Source organism: Suricata suricatta, chromosome 3, assembly GCF_006229205.1.
Source record: "Suricata suricatta isolate VVHF042 chromosome 3, meerkat_22Aug2017_6uvM2_HiC, whole genome shotgun sequence".
Lineage (NCBI taxonomy): Eukaryota > Metazoa > Chordata > Mammalia > Carnivora > Herpestidae > Suricata > Suricata suricatta.
Genome location: NC_043702.1, coordinates 169,383,188 through 169,403,211, shown reverse-complemented (window position 1 = coordinate 169,403,211; position 20,024 = coordinate 169,383,188). Strand labels below are relative to the sequence as shown.

Here is a 20,024-nt window from a genome sequence, read left to right as displayed (position 1 = left end):
GAAAAAGGTCAGGCGGGCCAAGTCTGTGCTTCTGAAACTGAAGTAACTTTTCGCAGGGTTGGTTGGGCTCAGAGTCCAAGGGGCGCGAACCTACGGATCCGAGATTCGGTCCTGCTGTGCCTCTCCTCCTGACAGCCGTTAGAGTAACCAAATATTTGAGAAGGAAAAACAAACGGAAGGAGAACTTGGCCGTATTTGGAAGACGGTATTCCTCCAGGATTATGAATGGCACCGGTCCTTGTATTTGCTGGAATATTCCGTAATAGATGCTACATGGATATAAGGCTGCACTTATGTAGCACCTGTCTTCAAAGAATGTAGTCTGGTTGAGAAGATGGGAAAAAACCTGTTCAAAATTAAAAAGGTTAGATGCCTTGTGTATGTAGCGTTGCTGTAAAACCCGCCCCGTATGCTAATGGCCACGGCAGTGTGGAAGACGTGCCTTCAGGTCACAGTCGTTGGGGCAAGCCTTTATGAGGTGCTACTTGAAGGAGACCCTAAGAGAGTATTTGCAGCCGGGTGGAGAACAGGACGACAGTCTGAGGCTGGGGACACCCCTGTCATAGACCCCGTGGCCACGGAGGGCTCTGCAGGGAGAGACGCAGACAGTGGATGCCCCGCGGAGGAGAGACAGACTCAGCCAAGGAAGTGGCCCCGCTAAGGGAGGCCTGGGGAGGGAGGGGCCCGGGAACGCCCCACATGCTGGCCTTTCCCCGCCTCCTCTCCAACTGCTGATGGCCGCATGACGTCCTCAGCTGCTGCCTGTGAGCCTTCCCCGCCCCTGGCCGCCCCTCACACCTTTGTTAGTTAACTTACCCTTGGGTCCCACGTGTGCGTGCCTTTGGGGTGGGCTTGGGGACGAGGGCATGTCCAGGAACCAGCAAGGTGGTGGGCTCCGTGTCGCCCTTGGCAGACTCATGTCCAGGAAGTGAGGCTGAAAAACGGGTTCTGCCCACTGGAATGTGGGAATTTGGCCCTGAGTGCCAGGGCCGGCCGAGACACGTCCAGTCTTGATGATGGTTCACAAAGGAAATGGGTGTCCCCTGCCCTGCCCTGTCCCCTTGTCCAGGCATGAGTAATGGCCTCCCGAAGGGGCCCAGGTAGCAGAGTGGATCAGGCTCAGACGCATAGCAGTGCGGTGACCTTCAGGGTGTCGGTCGCTACAGCCCCGTGGTGCGGCCAGTGCCTGGACAGGATGGGGGCAGGCAGCGGGGAGCCCTGTGGTGGGGAAGCGTTCCCGCATCTCCTCAGGCCGGTGTGAGGTCCCCCTGGACCTCCAGGGCAGAGAGAAGGAGACAGAGAATCCCAAGCAGGCTCCGTGCTGTCAGTACAGAGCCCAACTTGGTGTTCGAACTCGTGAACCGCAGATCATGACCGGAGCCAAAATCAAGAGTCAGGTGCTTAACCAACTGAGCCACCCAGGCACCCCTTAAGATTTCATTTCTTTTAAAAACTACCAGGGTAAAATCAATTTTATGGTATAGTTTTATGAATTTAAGGGACGCCTTGGTTTCGACTCAGGCCATGATCTCATGGTTGGTGAGTTTGAGCCCTGCATCCAGCTTCCAGCTGACAGTGTGGAGCCTGCATGGGATTCTCTCTCTCCATCTCTCTCTGCTCCTCCCCCACTCACTCTGTCTCTCAAAATAAAAACTTAACTTTTTAAAAAATATTTTTTTAATTTAAATCCCAGTCGGTAAACACAGAGCACGACACTGGTTTCCTGTGTACAACAGAGTGATTCCACACTTCCTTACACACCCCGTGCTCCTCACAAGTGCCTTCCTTGACCCCCGTCACCTATTTCACCATCCCCCCACCTGCCTCCCCTCTGGTGACCATCAATTTGTTCTCCGTAGATAAGAGTCTGTTTCCTGGTTTGCCTCCTTCTCTCTTATTTTCCCTCTTTGCTCGTTTGTTCTGTCTTTTAAATTCCACATCTGAGTGAAGTCATATGGTATTTGTCTTTCTCTGACTTATTTTGCTTAGCATAATACCCTCTAGCTCCATCCATGTCATGGCAAATGGCAAGATTTCATTCTTTTTCACGGCTGGGTAATAGTCCATTGTGTCTATATACACCATATCTTCTCTATCCGTTCATCTGTGATGGACACACGTGGGCTGTTTCCATAATTCGGCTGCTGTAGATAAAGCTGCTAGAAACATCCAGGTGCATGTATCCCTTTGAATTCGTAGTTTTGAATCCTTTGGGTAAATACCGAGTTGCCGCCTCAGAGAGTAGCTCTATTAACTTTCAGAGGACCCTCCACACTCTTTTCCTGAGTGGCTGCACCAGTTTCCATTCCCTCCTGTGTGGTTTGTTTGTTTTTTTATAACACTACCCATCACACTTGAACTACGTATTTTTTTTTTTTTTTTTTTACAACTTGTTGAGTGGGATTCCCTTATACAGATGTGCCACTGTTTATTTACTTCTTGGAAGGGTATTTGGGTTGTTTCTAACTTTGACGATTATGAACAGAGCTGCTAACATTTCACACGCAAGTTTCTGTGGGAACATATGTTTTGGTTTTTCTAGGATAAATACCTAGCTGAGGTATTGCTGGCCATAGGTAAATGTATGTTTAACTTTACGAGAAGCTGCAGAAGTGTTTTCCAGAACGGGTGTGTTAGTCGACATTTCCATCAGTAGCACACAAGAGGCCCAGCTGGGTTCCGTCCTCGCCAGTGCTTGGTGGTGGTAGTATTTTTTTTGTACTTGATCCAGTCTGATTAGTATGTGGTGGGATCTCACAGTGGTTTTCGTACGCTTTTCCCTAATGGCAACTAATGTATCTTGGGGAAGCCATTGACCCTGCCTTGGGGGAAATGTGCTGTTGTCTTCGGGAGCTGTGGGGAGGTCCGGACATGTGTCACTAGGCCCCGAGACTCCAGATGCAGACTTTGGAACCTCCAGTGGACACAGATAATTTGTACCCTAGTTCCCGAGGCAGGCGTCACTGCAGTTATGGGTCAGCCACACCGAACCAACCTCCAAACCTGACTTCATTTCATCTGCTTCTTTTCCTTCCTTATGTCCTTCCATGGAGTTCTGTTGTCTTTTGCCCAATTTTGACTTGGAATTTTTTTTTTAATGTTTTTTTTTTTTTTTTTTTTTTTTTTTGAGACAGAGAGAGACAGAGCATGAAAGGGGGAAGGGCAGAGAGAAACAGAGACACAGAACCGGAAGCAGGCTCCAGGCTCTGAGCTAACTGTCAGCACAGAGCCTGACGCGGGGCTCGAACCCACGAACATGAGATCTGACCTGAGCCGAAGTCGGAGGCTTAACCGACTGAGCCACCCAGGCGCCCCTGGAATTTTTTTAAATGAGGTGTTTTAAAGTTTTTTTTTAAGTTTATTCATTTGTTTTGAGAGAGAGATGGTGAGAGTGGGGGAGGGACAGAGAGGGAGGAAGAGAGAGAACCCCAAGCAGGGAGTGGACCTGATGTGGGGCTTGAGCCCACGAAACCATGAGATCGAGACCTGAGCGGAAACCAAGAGTCAGTTGCTTAACCGACTGAGCCACTCAGGGGTGCCTTTTAAAATGCGTTTTGAGTGTTCTTGATATATTCCGGATGTGTCTCTTGTGAGATGTGTGACTCGCAAATATTTTCTCCCAGTCTGTGGCTCTCTTTTTATTCACTTCAAACTGGCTTCTATAGAACAAAGGTTTTAAATTTTGATGATGAAGCCCAATTTATTGAACTTTTTTCTTTTCTGGATCGTGTTTTCTGTGTCATCCCTAAGAAGTCTGTAAAGCCCCACATCGTGAGGATTCTCTCCTATGTTTTTCCCTGAAAGGTTTCTAGTTTTACATTTAAGCCTCTGGCCCAGGGGTGCCTGGTGGCTCAGTTGGTTAAGTGACTGACTTCGGCTCAGGTCATGATCTCATGGTCCTTGAGTTCAGCCCCGCGTCGGGCTCTGTGCTGACAGCTCACGGCCTGGAGCCTGCTTCGGGTTCTGTGTCTCCCTCTCTCTCTGACCCTCCCCTGCTCACACTGTCTCTCTCTCTCTCTGTCTCTGTCTCTCTCTCGCTCTCAAAAATATTAAAAATATTTTAAACCTGTGGCCCATTTTGAATTAATTTTTGCATGAGGTATAGGTTCATGTCCGTGTTCACTGGCTTGTTTAGTCTGATCTCATCTTGTTCCCCATATTCATTCTCTGTTTCTGACAGACTGGGTTTTAGATTGACATCGGAGGTGCTGAAAATCGGCTTCAGATCACAGATCTTTGCTTCACGAGAAAGAATCCCAGGATTAGGGCCCCTTTCAGAAACCTGTCGGGCGATTTTGCAGTTGTTAGTAGGGGTTTCTTTGTATATTCGTCGTCACTTCTAAATAGTCACTTTTGGTCTGTGTCTCAAACCTCACGTGCTCCTGGACTCCCTGACGTAGTTTTCATTCTCTGTGTGGTGGTCTCGCGCAGATGCTCTGGGTGCACAGTGCTTGTTCTTGGTGGTGGCACATGATGTCATAGAGAGGAGACCAAGAAAATTCAGAAGAATCTTGGATGGGATAAACAGGGTTCTGCAAACTGGCTTGTGGGTCAAATCCAGCCCACTGTTGTTTTTTTTTTTAAATAAAGTTTTATTGAAATGTAGCCCCAGCCATTTATATATTCTGTAAGACTCTTTTTGTGTTAAAGAGTTGAGTAGTTGGCCTAAAGATCACATGGCCCTTAGAGCTAAAGCATTACTGTTTTTGGGTGCCTGGGTGGCTCAGTCAGTTAAAAGCACCCAACTTTGGCTCAGGTCATGATCCCACAGTTCATGAGTTTAAGCCCCATGTTGGCCTCTGTGCTGACAGTTCAGAGCCTGGAACCTGCATCAGATTCTGGGGCTCCCTCTTTCTCTCTGCCCCTCCCGTGCTCATACTCTGTCTCTCTCTCTCTCAAAAACAAACAAAAAGAAATTTTTAAAAAATACATACTGTCTTTCCCTTTATAAGAAAATTTTGCCAACCTCTGGAGTTGAGGCTGGGAATGGGAGTGAGTCTTGGGGCCACTTTGCTGGGGTGCTAACGGAGTCTCATAGAAGACAAAGGATAGCATAAACCATAAACCATCCTGCGATCTTCTGACTCACTGTCATCTTGTCGTAGGAGTTTGGAGGAGGTAAAATCTGGCACAGCCTTGGAGCAGTGACCTAGGGTAATGGGCTGAAGGAACAAGGAAGTGGGGATGACGTGGTACGTCGGAGTCCGCTCTGGTGACGGGCTGGCCAGCACTTACCGCTCAGCCCTCCTTTCCTCTTGGTTCTCAGCTACGTCTTTCTCTAGGACCTTAGAATCACCGGGGGAGCTTTTAAGAAAAAAATCCCAATATCCAGGCTACATGCCAGACCGATGATGGCAGAATTTGTGGGGCTGGGATCCAGATAACCAGTGTTTTATCAGCATCCCGAGTGGTCCCATTGCAAGCGAAGGTTGAGGACCTTTGGTGCCCTATGCTGTCCCTTGTCCCGGACGAATTTTTGCCACCAACTGACAGTGGGAAATCATTATGCTCGGAAACCAGTCAGTGACTCTTCAGATCGTCTTCCCTTCTGGGAACTTGTGCTCTGGATACCGTTTTCTGTCATTTTTGTCGTATTGGAGTTTGATCTTTGGCCTTCAGAGGTGGCTGTTTATGAGAAGAGTCCTGTCTCAATTTCTATTCAACCCAGAATATTGACATTACAATCGGTAGGAATTATACACTATTAGCATTACACACACACACACACACACACACACACACACACACTCACTCACTCACTCACTCACTCACTCCCAACCTTAGAGATCATTAGTTCAGACAGTTAACGTTTCCAAATACCTTCTGGATTTATGTACTCTGGTTCTGGTAGTAGGACTCTTGCTCCTCCAAGTGTGATCCCTGGACCCGTAGTGTCAATGTCACCTGAAGCCTAGTTAGGAACCCCGCCACGTCCCACCCCCACCTCCCCAGGCTGTAACTCAGTAAGATCCCTGCAGGAGTCATATGGACATTAAGGTCTGAAAGGCACTGCTTTAGAGAAGCATCTAAGTGGAGGCTTCTGAGAGTCGATTTCAGACTCATTGTGAGAACCTGCTTCGTAAACACAACTGCCAAATACTCTCTTTGAGAGCTGGATGATCACTCGACGGGGACAGCGCCATTACTGCAAGGACCTTCCCGAGTCCTCCTTCTCAAGTAGCATCTTCAGTTTTCCCAAGAACGACCCTTTGGTTCATAGCTTTCATTATATTGTGAACATTCATTGCAAGCATGTGTTCTGCTTCCTGTGGCTTTTCCATTGCTCCCCGCTTCTACCTGGAAACTTACGACCTGATGGATGAGTGCAAACACAGGTCTCTTGCCTCCCCTCCACATTGTGCTGGTAGGTCTAAGCTTCGGGTGGGGGGAACGGGGAGAGTTCTGGAACGGAGTCATTGGAGAGGCGAGAAAGGGAACGCCACACAACTTCCAGGTTCCCGTCCAGTTCCTGTGCCTGGTTCGCCCTGGTTCTCGGGTACAAGGTAGTCCCTGTGCACACCTGTGCTGTCGTCATTGAAGGCACTGCTATTTTGTCCAGGCAGGGGATTGACAGACCGTTTATTCTTCCTGCTTCTCAGTGGATACAGGAATTTCAGCTGCTCATTCCTTCAGTCTTACAACCCAATGCTGGATACACGCTCCTGGTCTTCCTTGGGGTTCCCATTTCTACTCTGCGTCCTTTTGGAACCCTCAGGGCTGGTGCTGAGGTTATGTCCGGCCTCTGCTTTTCACTTTGTTCAAATCCCTAAAGCATGTAACTCCCCCTCCTCTACTTTCTGTGCCGAAGTCTCATAATTGGTTCTCCCATTCAGAACCTCCCTGTCGGTCACATGCTTTCCCCTGTCCTTTCTCTTCCCTTCTGGGTTGGGCACGAGCCCATCCATGACCGCTTGCTGCACGGGCTCGGAAGGCTTAGTAGCACAGGTCACACTGAGAACTGGGCTGGTTCTTAGGCATAATCTCGCCCAATGCTCTCATTTCACAGAAGGGAAGGGTGCTTCCCCGAGAGCTCCAGTGCTTTGTCCAGAGTCTAGGCAGGTGGCACCCCAGTTCGGCGGCTTTGCCCACAGCTAAGAGTGCACGTGCCGCTTCTGACTGGGTAAGCCTCGACGTGAGCTGGTTCATCTAACGTCACAAGGGGGGAGCGGGATGTGCATGGTGGAAGGCGGGGGCCCACGGAGGTCACAGCCCGTGATCAGTTGTCTTCTTTTAAAGATACCATAGAAACCTAGAGGCGTTCCTTATCGTCTCCTAAGCAGTTTTGGTCTGAGGAGGAAGACCCTAACTCCTTGACTCATGGCTCTGCTACCTACCAGCAGACTTTTATTCCATGCGTGTGTGTGCGTGCGTGTGTGTGTGTGTGTGTGTGTGTGCGTGTGTGTATCTGTGTAGGTACGAATCACACTGTTGGGGCATTTTATTTTCTTCCTCTGAAAGGCTGTTTTCATGCTCCTGCCTTCCTGCTTACACAAGACACAAACATTTAGAGGCGCCTCTGGGTTAGGTGTTAGTGGGGAAGACAGGGTTGGTCACATTGGTTATGGGCCTTGCTCTGTATTTATTTGTGCCTCTTCACCCACCTCTGCCTCGCGTTTACTTACAAAGGTTCAGATATGTATTTGCAGCATTTTGGGAGAGCCAGCAGAGGGAAAAGCAACCCAAGTGCCGTAGATTATTATTAGTCGTGGTACTTGTCTTGCTCCATAAATCACCCCTTTGGGCCCCTTAATCATCCGGGTTGTTGTTCAGCTCCCCGTGACCCGTCTGTGTGCTCCCAGTCGGAAAAAGTGATGGCGGTATTCCAGGGCCTGCCTGTCTCCTCTCTGCGGGGGCCAGCGCCACTCAGAGGCCCCCCTGAGTTCACAGCCTGCAACTGCCCGCACTTGAGGTTGCCGCCGTCTGCCAGCCAAGGGCCTACTTGATGTGTCTGCTGCCATCGTGATGGTCTCTCGACACTGAAAATGCCTCCCTCCCCCAGAGCATCTGTGTTCAGATGACCCTCCCCCGCTTCCTCAATGTTGCAAACAGCAAGAACTTGGGTATTTTCTGCCCCAAAGCCCTCACTACATTCGGAGGGCCCTTTGCCATGGTTTTGTGACCTCGTTGGCAGTCTGTGACCTCTCCAGGTCGCTGTGTCTCGGGTGCGGAACAGGGAAGAGGAAGCAACAAAGGAAATGAGAGCAGCTGGCGAGGGTGGTGTGGGGAAGAGTTAGGGAAGGGGCGTCGCGGGCTGTCCACTGAGCAGCCTGAGAATATTCTAGATTCTGTGCGTTTCTTTCCTTCATTCTCTCTTCCTCTCATTCTTTCTCTTTCTTTTTTTCTGTCTTTCTTTCTATTTTAAGAGAGAGTGGCAGAGAGAGAATCCCAAGCAGGCTGTGCACCATCAGCATAGAGCCCAACATGGGGCTTGAACTCATGGAACTGAGATCATGACCTGAGCTGAAACCAAGAGTCAGGTGCTTAACCCACTGAGCCACCCAGGCACCCTGTGAAGTTAATCTCTTTTTCTGTCTGTTATCAGATGGGTTACCTGTACATGAAAGAACTTGTTGCAGGGAATATTGAATAAACAGAGGAATGAACGAATAACTTCATTTCCTAGAGCCAGGAGGCCGGGCCAGCGGAAAGAACAGGGGTTGGCCAACATCAAGAGCACAGGGCCGAAGTCAGAAGATGTGGCTTCCGGACTCGGCTTTTCTGCTTACGAACCTAAACAACTTTTATGGTGGTCCTGACCATTTTGAACACAAGTATTCGTCTAAAATTTTGTTAGTGAAATATTTCAGAGATACACAATGCATAAGACACAGTGCACGGACAGCTGATACCTACCGTGCATCAGTATTCTCGCCCAGCATAATGGTTGTCATTTTAGGCACTTTTGACTTAGAAAATGGGTGATAGTAAACAATAGTGGTGCTTTTAGAAGCATCTGTATTTTAATTGTTAACAATAGTATCCATACTTTAAGGGCGCCTGGGGGCTCAGTCAGTTAAGCGTCCGACTTTGGCTCAGATCATGATCTCATGGTTTGCGAGTTTGAGCCCCACATCAAGCTCTCTGCTGTCAGTGTGGAGCCTGCTTTGCATCCTCTGTCCCTTTGTCTTTTGTCTGACCCTCCCCAGCTCACACTCTCTCTCTCAAAAATAAACGTTAAAAAAAAACAAACAGTAGGGTGGCTCAGTCGGTTGAGTGGCCGGCTTCGGCTCAGGTCATAATCTCACGGTTTGTAGGTTTGAGCCCCGCACTGGGCTCTGTGCTGACAGCTAGTTCAGAGCCTGGAGCCTGCTTCAGATTCTGTGTCTCCTTCTCTCTCTGCCCCTCCCCTGCTCACGCTGTCTCTCTCTGTCCCTCAAAAATAAATAAAAGACATAAAAAAAAATTAAGAAAAAAAACAGTAGTATCCACACTCTAAAAAACAGTACATAGATGATCAAGACACTCTGATTTCATCGAAGGCAATTCTAGATGCAAATGAACACATGAAGGAGTTAGTGTAATATGCTTTTGGGACCCAGAGTGGTGTTTCTGAACAATGCAGTTTGTATTACCACCCATGTCCCAATGATGCCAACTTCTGGCCCAACCAGAATGAGCATCTCTGAGGGCTGGGTCTGGAATGTTGCCTTTAAAAAACAAAAACGAAAAACCAAACCAAACAAAAAACAGGAATGCCAGATGGGGTTTAAAACTTGAGTTTTAGATCTCCTGATCTCCAGAGCTGGGTAAATACTTAAATTCTACATTTATGATAAAATGGCCATGAATATTCCTTTCTTAACTAGTACTTCCTCTCGTGTCTTTTAAGTGTTTTGCAGTTTACAGAGAGTTTATTTACACCCAACTTCCAGTGATAGGTCTGTTATGCTGGGCTTGAGGTGGGTAATTAGGAACTAAATGTCTCCACCTAGTGTTTGCCAGAAGCTCTGTAGATAGTCCAGACTTTGGCTTTAGCACAGACTTTGGTCTTTGTCTTGCTCACATATCTGTGAGTTCATATGACTGAGCTTTACAAGTCACTGAGTGACCCAGCAGCATCGGGGACAGTCGTGGCTCTTGGGCACCCTGTCCCCCAGATTCTGGCTCCGTAGAGACAGGAACTATTCCTTAGGGACGCCGGGTGGCCCAGAGAACAGATTCATCTGCAGGATCCTCCCCCATGTGACCTCTGTGCCATCAGAAGATTGGAAACATAATGGAAGCTAAATTATTAAACCAAGTATGGATCAAACAAAAAAATAAGATGCTTAGCAGTGTGCCATGGAATACGGAAGAATTAAAGAAGTCAGATCTTAAAGTCCTTATGCCCACTGAATGGAATGTAGGTTTTAATAACTTCAGTTGTTCATTAACTTCTGGAAAACTTACTTCACCCTTGTGGGCAATGTCCTGTTTTCTCGGGGTCTGTGAATAAACACTGTCCACCGAGTTCATGGGTTTATTTGATGCTCATCAATCACCCTCTTGTGTCCTGATGCTGTTTTCTGGGATATAAATCTATCCTCTTTCTTGGTCTCAAGGAGGGCATGGCTGCGGGGGGAAGTACACAGCCAGTCTGCGGTGAGCGATTAGAGAGGCTTGCTGATTGCCGTAGTGACCACGCCTATGGCCCAACACAGTAGACGCATACGGGATGCGGACCTGCAAGGCTTCGCCGTGGAGAAGATAGTCCAAGGCTAAGCAGGAGCTCGCCCAGCAGATGTTGGGGGAGGGCACCCCAGGCACTGGCAATAGCAAACACAAGTGCATGGAAGTATGGAGAGTAGGGCATGTTGACCCTGCATGTGGGAGAGGGCCAGAAATAACGTGCAAGCGGAATGAAAGTGGACCAGCCATGAGGAGCAATGTATTTTTGTATGGTGTTTACAGATTTTTATCTTTTTATTGTGGTAAAATAGAACCTTCTCCATTTCAACGGTTCTTAAAACAGCTCGAGGACACTCACAATAGTCACATCGTTGTGCAACCGTCACTGCCATCGGTCTCCAGATCTTCAGCTCCCAGAATGGAAACTCTGTCCCCATTAAATTCCTCCTGCTCCTCCTCCTCCCCCACCCCACACCCGCTGACAAGCACCATTCTACTTTGTCTCTGTGCATTTGACGACTCTTAGGTACCTCGTTTAAGCAGGATCATACGATACTGTTCATGTATGCCAGCCTAGATCCTTGAGCATCACGTCTTCAACTTGACGTTGCAGCATGATTTATCTGTCCATCCACCGATGGACGTTCAGGTTACCTACTCCTCTTGGCTATTGTCAGCAGTCTGCTTAGGGCTGTGGGTGTCCTTCAGCTCTGTATCTTTCCACCTCGGTAGTAATTGACAGGTATGCGCAAAAGGGCTTCCTACCCACCCCCGTTGGGTTGAGGTGCTTACGGTTCTGTTGTGGAGAAGGGTTCTCACTCCTGAGAGGTGGAAGGTGATTAAGGTGCCCCATGGTGCCACCAGAGCTCACTTTTCAGTTCCCTGCGATCCTTCCCAGGAAGCAGAGCAGAGTCCCAGGGACTGCAGCCCAGTGTAAGCCTAGGACCTGCCTGGTAAGAGCATCACCACCAGCGAATCTCTTTTCCTTGCCCCTGGGCACCTTGACTCGTGACTGTAGGCGGGGCCAGTGGGGAAAAGAGAGAGCAAGACGGATTTCCTGGTAAACATGTGGGGCCAGTTTCTGGTAATGCTGGTGAGAGAGCATATCAGCAGGCAACTGTGGGTAGACAAGGAACTGAGGACCCCGCAAAAAGTCCAGGGAGCTAGATGTTGTCGTGGGCATAGACTGTTGTGTGGGGGGGTGGGGGAGGGTGTGGCCCCAACCCTTCCCCTGACTCCGGAGGAAGTCCTTCTCTTACCTCTGTTTCTGCAGTACGTCCTCCAGCCCAGGGCGGGGCTCATCCTTCCTTGAGCGCACTCATTGCTCCCCCCCTGCCCCGCCCTTGCCGACCCCCAGGGGGCAGGGACAGACCTATGAGGTCAGGAGGCAGTTCCAGGAGCTGGGGGGACAGGGACACATACGGGACTCGTGATATGCTCTGTTCTGTCAGCCACCCTCAGCCTTCCAGCCAGTGTGACTCCCTCACTCGCTGAGCGATTCCTCCTGGGTCCTGCCGGACCTGAACCCCTCCCTCTTCCCAGCTCCCCCTCCATGGGCCTCACTGGTTGGCACAGAACTCTGAGTTCCGGGGCCACCGTTCCTATATGGGGCCCCAAGACTCTGTTTATAACCCCTGGCATGTCATTACGTCTTTCTAGTCCGTGGTTAGCGATCCAGGGCTTGGATTGTTCCGTTTCCTCAAGGGTCCGGTCCTGGAGGCCTTCCTCTGTCCTTGCTGGGGGAGCCCTGGCTGGCATAGCGAACCTAGCAGGCCAGCCTGGCCACATCTGGGGACAGCCAGGCTTCTTGTCATGGACTCCAGAGCTGGCATGGGCTTGGCGGGAGGCTGGCCGGAGCCACAGACGGTGGCCCTGACAGCCCCGTGTTCCTCAGCCCCGACAGCACCTGCAGGGACCCGACCCCTCTCCTGCGGAGCACAGACGCCTCCTCCTGAGGCTGCCCGCCCCTCGGAGCAGCACAGCCTGGGGAAAGGAGGGCTGGTTCCCCGCGAGCCCCTTCTCTCTGTCATCCTGGTCACTGCCATGGTTTCTCCTGCCTCCACGTCCATTTTCTCTCCTCCAGCAAGCACAGTAAAACACGGTTGTCCAAGTAAATTGCCGTATAAACAAGCGGCTTCATGCCGATAAATATTTAAGTATTTTCAGATACTCCATTTCCTTTGATTTCCATAGTTCTCGACAGAACTGCAATTCTGAGTCCTTCCTCTTCGGGTTGGAAAGGATTTGGAACATCTGACCACCAGGCAGGTGGAGTCATGCAGAATGTGTCCCGCCCGAGGGCCCTTATAGACGGCACTCAGGCAGTAGTGGCAGCTGTAATGGGGCCTGTGTCATGCCTGTCCTGCCCCTCTTTTTCTGGAAGCACTCCAGAACATTCCACCAGCTGTTGTAAGAAGGGACACCTGCGTTGTCACTGTCACTGAGAAGTTTAAAAAAAATTTTTTTAATGTGTATTTATTTTTGAGAGAGAGAGACCACAGATAGGAGACGGGCAGAGAGAAAGAGAGGGAGAGAGAGAGAGAGAGAAAACATGAGTGGGGGAGGGGCAGGGAGAGAGGGAGACACAGAATCTGAAGCAGGTTCCAGGCTCCCAGCTGTCAGCACAGAGCCTGATGGGGAGCTTGAACCCACGAACTGTGAGATCAAGGCCTGAGCCGCAGTCAGACGTGTCACTGATGGAACCGCCCAGGCGCCCCTCAGTCACTGGGGTTCTGCTGCAGCCATTTGGTCATGCTTTTCCATGTCTCCCCTGTGCCCGCAGACCCTGTAAGCACCGCCTGGAAGGTTGTGCGCAGTGATCGACTTGGAGGCTATTTTCCTGTCGTGAAAGAACATTTACTTGCACCTTCAGCTCTTAAGATCAGGGTATTGAAAGGCCTGGCTCGTCAAAATCACAGACTATAAGAATAATGGTTCAGATACACAGGGAAGGGGCCGCTGGGTGCCTCTCACCGGCCGTGGGTGTGTGGTGGGGGGATTCTCGGTTTTTACAAGCCTCTCAGAGACCGCGGAACCCATAGAGAGGCGACCAAACAAGAAAGACATGGTCAGCTACCAGATTCTTCTAGAAATAGAGGACCTCGAGGTGGGTTTAGCTGCCAGTGTGTGGGAGGGGCGCCCGGTGGTTCAGTCGGTTACATGTCCAACTTCGGCTCAGGTCGTGATCTCACAGTTTGTGAGTTTGAGCCCCGTGTCGGGCTCTGTGCTGACAGCTGGGAGCCTGGAGCCTGCTTCGGGTTCTGTGTCTCCCCCTCTCTCTCTGCCTCTCCTTTGCTTGTGCTGTGTGTGTGTGTGTGTGTGTGTGTGTGTGTGTGTGTATGTGAAAAATAAATAAACATTAAACAAATGTTTTTAATAAAATAAATGAAACCAGGGCCTGGAGAGTGACACGGTGCCTGGCGGACGTGGACACTTAATATTTCCTGCTTCGATAGTACTGCTGGAAAAGCAGAAGGCGGCAGAACGTGGGGCTTGTGAGTCATCCCGTGGGAGAAACCAAAGTCCGTGAAGCCGGCCGGGAATGACCGGTGTAGGGCAGGCTTCGTCCACAGCTGGTGTTTCTGGGACTCTCCGGCTCTCTCCGCCCGCCTCGGTTCTCTGACACACGCCCCTCTGCACACCTCTGACCGCCAGGAACAGCCCTGATTTAACGCTGTGGTCCCGTGGGCAGCGCCTCGGAAGGTCATGGTTACGGAAAGCCCAAGGGAGCAGAAGTACCTGCAGGTGTGGTCCAGGACACGCCGGTTCACCGGGGCGGCACAGGCCACAGTCGGCAGACCTGCCCCTGCCGGCTCCCCCACCCGGGTCATTTCCGGTCCCTGAGCTGCTGCCCCTGAGCAGGACGTGTAGCAGGGCGGAGGGCCGAGCCACACCCCAGTGTGACAGGCTTCTCGTGTCCTCACACATGCCTGCTCAGAGGCCGAGTCTGAGCCTGAGGTTTGCATTCTCCCGCGCATCCGCTGCTCTGGCTTGCTTTTCTCTCGAGCCCCCTCGGTAAAAAAGGACAGCTGTTGACAGCGGAGGACGAGTGACCTCCAGAGCAGGGGGTGACATCTGTCACTATCACCTGGAAACTCAAATTAGCTATAGGCCAGAACCTTTGCTGACAAGAAAAAGATCTTGCTTCAGTAAGGTCGGGTCCTGGCCACAAGGAGCAGACACCCAGGGGCATCAGCACTGACTGCGACAGAGTAAGGCCAGCTCGGATTCCCGAGGAAGGGACAGGATGCAGACAGGGTTGGAGTCTCTAAATTGAGTCCTCAAAACCAGAGTATTAAAAAAATTTTTTTAATGTTTATTTTTGAGAGAGAGAGAGTGAGTGAGCAGGGGAGGGGCAGAGAGAGGGAGGGAGACACAGAATCGGAAATGGGCTCCAGGCTCTGAGCTGTCAGCACAGAGCCCCATGCAGGGCTTGAACCCACAGACCATAAGACTATGAGCTGAGCTGAAGTCAGATGCTTAACTGAGCTCCCCAGGCACCCCTAAAATCACAGTGTTTAAAGGCATTGCCAATGGAGTGGAAAGTTCTGGATTTATGTTTTTTTCTTCAAGTTTATTGATTTGAGAGAGAGAGAGAGGGAGGGAGGGAGGGAGGGAGGGAGAGAGAGAATGCCAAGCATGCTCCGTGCTATCAGTGCAGAGCCCGACGTGAAGCTCAGACTCACGAACCATGAGATAATGACCCAAGTCAGATGCTTAACAGACTGAACCACCCAGACGGCCCAGGTTCTGGATTTCTGAAGAGATTTAGAAAGTAGGTTATGTTGTCACCATGTTAGGATGGGTTGGGTTCATTTCTGTTCCCACACTAATTAGCATTAATGAGGTTCTAGAGGCGTAGGCGAGGAGCAAATGCCTTACCGAGCTTGGTCAGTGGTGTGAGGGGGGAGGGTGTTGAGTGTAAGAAGTCCCGGAGGAGAGGGGCTGGGGATTGGAATAGAGGCCTTGGCCTTGGGTCTTGTATTATCATTAACCCGTAGCCCGGATGTTTCATTAGCTTGCTAGGTGGTGCTACCAAAATGGAGAGAAGATGAAAACTGTGTTCGCCAATCAGATAAGTGCTCAGAGGGAAATTCAGAACACAGACTTAAACCAGCCATTACAGATGTCTGCGTAAGCAGAAGAAATGGCTGCAAATGGGCAAATGTAACAGGAAAATGTCTGGGGTTGAGGGTGAGTGTGGCTAGTGTCCCTCAGGGCTGTGGTGGAAACAGCCATAGGGTTTGTGAGGCAGTGTCCTCCCCTGTAACTACCCTTAGTCAGAGCCTTGCTGGAATATTCTAGAGTATTTCAGGCTAATAAGGCTATGGGTAGACTTGGAAACGACCTAGAGATAAAGGAATTTGGGACTTGAACTTAGAATAACTTACAGTTCATAATTTTTTAGTGTGTAAAAAAATCCCGATTTGAAGATTGGTACCAATTCTTTTTAACCTTCACTAGAGATGGAGTCAGGTTTCCAGACTTTTGGTAGATGCAGGGGGAACCTGGCCATGAACGTCATTAAACATCAGCATCAGTGTTTGACGGAAGGTTCTGGTTTCTGATGGGATTTTGAAAGTGGGCTCTGTCTTCATCCCGTTAGGATGGACTGCCTCCATCCCACGGTCCCCGCTGGTGGCTAGGCGCCACCTGCTCTTATGCCCCCGGGAAGTCCGGGGCTCCCTCTGCCCATCTGTGGCCCCCTTTCCAGGCTAGCTGAGGACACGCAGGTGCCCTGACCTAACTGGATTGCGCTTCTGTCTCTCCTCTCTTGCAGTACGAGTTTAAAGCCAAGAACATCAAGAAGAAGAAGGTCAGCATTATGGTTTCAGTCGATGGCGTGAAAGTGATCCTGAAGAAGAAGAAAAAGGTAAGTGACTCTGAGCCAGAAAGCAGTGGAGAGGGGAGCAGGGGAGGTAGGGGTGGGACGCCTTTTCCTCCCAGGCCGCTCTCTGGACAGAGTCCTTCCTCCTCCGGGGAGTGGTCTGCCTGGACCAGTCATGATGTTGAGAGGAGTGAGGCCCGTGGCCCAGGCAGCAGATTGGCTCCTCCTGTGTCCCATGGGTGACAGGGCCCGCCTCCTGTCATCCTTGTATCTTGTTACTATACCTTTGAGTCTTGATCTTAGGAAATATTTCCAATTCCAGTGATGGTGGGTAAGGGGTTTGGCGGGAGTGGACGAGGAAGCTCCATTAGCAACTGTCCCCTTCTGTCCCAGGAATGACCCTCAGTTCCCCCTGAAGTGACATCCAGCCCCATCGCGTGTCCTGTTGCTGCCGCTTCAGCACATCTATCTGAATAGTCCTTCGAGACCCATTCACCGCTCTGTTCAGTGTGCAGGACGGCTGGGCCATGGCCAAGGCGGGAGGAAAGGGGGGAGGGGCTGAGCCATTTGGGGGGCATTCCTGTGAGCTGGGGGAGACCGGCAAGTGAGCGTATGTGGCTTAAACACATGGCTGGTTTTGTGGTAATGGTACGTGCTGTGGGAGAGGGATGTTATTAATCCCTGGGAAGAGCTAGGTTTCCTTATTGGCAGAGAGTAGAGTGTTTCCAGAGAGAAATGGAAAGGGGCTTGGTTGATGGAGGTTATATGAGGAATCTTCTTGTGTCTTTGTTCCTTGACTCTGCTGGTACTTTTTAAAAAATTTATTTATGATAGCTTTGTTTTATACGGATCGATGGCTGCTCCATCCCACAGGAACGTTGTATAGAACTCTCAACAATGCTGTTAACTCAAATGGGAGTCAAGGCAGACCTTGAGTCTAGGGGGAATGGAAGTAAAGACAAGGGCCTGGCTGTTGGTGACAGTAGCTTAGAGAATGAGGTATCTGAAAGGGGTGTTGAAGGATGTTGGCAATCCAGGGGTTTAAATCTGCTCTGTGCCCTCATCAAAAGACATTGCCCAACGTACGATTCGACACCATGCAGGCATGGGGACTTGACTGCTTCCTCAGGCAGCTCATTTTTCTCTCTGGAGAGCTGGACGTTTACAAAGGTCTCCCATGAAGGGGCATCTGGGGGGCTCGGCTGAGCAATCGACTTCAGCTTTGGTCACGATCTTGGAATTTGTGAGTTCAAGCCCCGCATCGGGCTCTGTGCTGACAGCTCGGAGCCTGGAACCTGTTTCCGATTCTGTCTCCTTCTCTCTGCCCCTCCCCTGCTTGTGCTCTGTCTCTCCCTGTCTCTTAATAATAAACGTTAAAAAAAAAATTAAAAAAATAGAAAAGGTCTCCCATGTATGAAAACTTATTCTTGTATGCTCCCTAAATATCTTTAAGGGTGGTTCTAGAAAGTGTTATGGCTGTGAGGGCGGAAGCACATAGGAAAAACATAGCACGTGATACTCTGTAAAGAACACTTGAAAAGTTCACGAGTAGTAAGGAATTTGTAATAGCGTATTAAATGTTTTTGACTTTATGAACCACAGGTGGACAACGGTCCTCATCTTGTTCTTACTTCAGGGGTCTCTCTTCTGCCCCTCCCCCACAGCACTCACGTGCGCACGGTGGCTAACCATGAGGTGGCATTTAGAATGCTGTCCTCTTAGGAGTCTCTGGGCAGGAGGGTGGCTGAAGCAAGGTGAAGCCCGTCAGGGGGCGGTGTCCCTGAGCTCCAGTTAAATAAATCACGGATGACAACCCTGTGAATTTAAAAGCGAGAGATACCCTCAGAAAAAAACATGGGTCAGGGCAACCTAAGCTCATGATTCAGGCAGCCAGGTTGGCTGTTGTCACCTGTGCCGAGAGCTGTGCCCAGCCCTTCGTGGGGGAAGGGGCCTGTGGCTCGGCACCCTCTGGTCCTTCCTGACGAGGTAATGGTTGCGATGTGAGGGCACTTCCTCCGCCCCTTTCACCCACCCCTTCATCAGACCTGCCGAAAAGGCCTTGTGGCCACGTGATGGGCACCCACGACACCCAGTCACCTGAGGAAGCCAGCCACTCACGCCGTGTCCTCGCTGACCTGCTGCCCGATCAGGCGCCAGGCAGTCGGCCTTTCCAAGTCCAAGCCTCTCCTCCTTCGCGAAGTTATGAACCTGACCAGATGCTGACCCGCACTGACAGAGCTCCAGAGAGGCCGATGGGGACACCAGCCCACCAGTTCCTTTATTCACTCCGAGACATCGAGCAGTTTCCTGGACCAGATACTCCCATGAGCCCTATGAGCCTGAGAATCTCGGTTTTCTCTATTGGGGGCGAGCGATGTGGGCAGGCAGGTTGTTAGAGGTGGTCCGAGAGCAGAGATGGAGGGGGTCCGCCGACCGCACGATGGGACTGTCGCCTGCTCCCTGGCTCCATGATGAATGGGCCCCCCGGGATGTTGGGGGGACCTTTTCGGGCACATGCTGTCCGAGGGTCTGTCCCACAGGCTCACCCCCGACTTCGGTACCTTCCTGGCACTGCTCCACTTGCCCCATGCACACACGCTTCTAACTGTCACCATCTTTATTTTCAGTTGGGTTCTGCTTCTTAAAATTTAGTTCCTCAACTGCACTAGGAACTAGTGTTGTTGTTTTTTTTTTTTTAATGCTTGTTATTGAGAGACAGAGCCTGAGCCAGGGAGGGTCAAAGAGGGGGAGATACAAAATCCGAAGCAGGCTCCAGGCTCTGAGCTCTTAGCACAGAGCCTGACGTGGGGCTTGAACTTACAAACCCCAAGATCATGACCTGAGCCGAGTCGGACGCCCAACCGATGGAGTCACCCAGGGGCCCCTGTTAGGTTCTATTTTAAGGTCTGCTGTTGTGAGGCCTTTTCTGTCCCTCTTTACCTCTGATTTGATCGCTTATGATGGAACTTCATGGTTTAGCGTTTAGGAGACAGTTTTATTTCCAATGTCACTGTGCCCCCTGCATAGCATGTACCATATGCAGCATCACCCTGACTCTACCTAGGGAAAAAATGACGTCAAAGAGTCTTAAACATTTTACCCAAGATGACACCACACGTAGGACACCTGTGTGCTGAGTGTCACCTGGCAGAGAAGCCGGCCCCCGTCCACTGGGTAATGAGAGCTGAGCCTGGGAAGCATCTTCCTGAGGAGCCCATGGGCTCTTGTGACTCATTTTGAAACTCCATCCCTGGTAATTGCTGGTGCAGGTCCCCCTCCAGCTGGCCTAGGAAAGAGGTGATCTAACAGGTCTTTCCCCAATCTGCTGCTTCTGATACCAGGCTTGGGAAAGGGAAGCCTCCGCCTTGTTCCCTCCACGCGCGCCTGATTGCAGGCAGGGGTTAGGATTCGGAGAGCGCCTGTAATCACAGTGGTTATGTACGCTGCCTCCGACAGATGTGTGCACGCTAACAGCCGTCAGCCTTTGTGTCGGCTTGTTCCCACGTGACCGTCCTCTGCTCCCTGCGTGTGCTGATACCGCCTCGATGTCTGCGTGCCTCTGTCTCTGGAACTGAGAGGGACCGGGTGT

At 50.6% G+C, this 20,024-nt stretch overlaps 1 protein-coding gene across 3 annotated transcripts in view; it reads left to right on the top strand.

Annotated features, from left to right (window-relative positions):
- NOS1AP (nitric oxide synthase 1 adaptor protein) overlaps positions 1 to 20,024 on the top strand; it is a 292,958-nt gene that overhangs the window by 185,062 nt on the left and 87,872 nt on the right. For all 3 annotated transcript variants that reach the window (XM_029935726.1, XM_029935722.1, XM_029935721.1), the window contains exon 3: positions 16,388 to 16,480. In XM_029935726.1, coding sequence (XP_029791586.1) covers positions 16,388 to 16,480 — 93 coding nt within the window. The remainder of the gene's footprint in view (positions 1 to 16,387; positions 16,481 to 20,024) is intronic.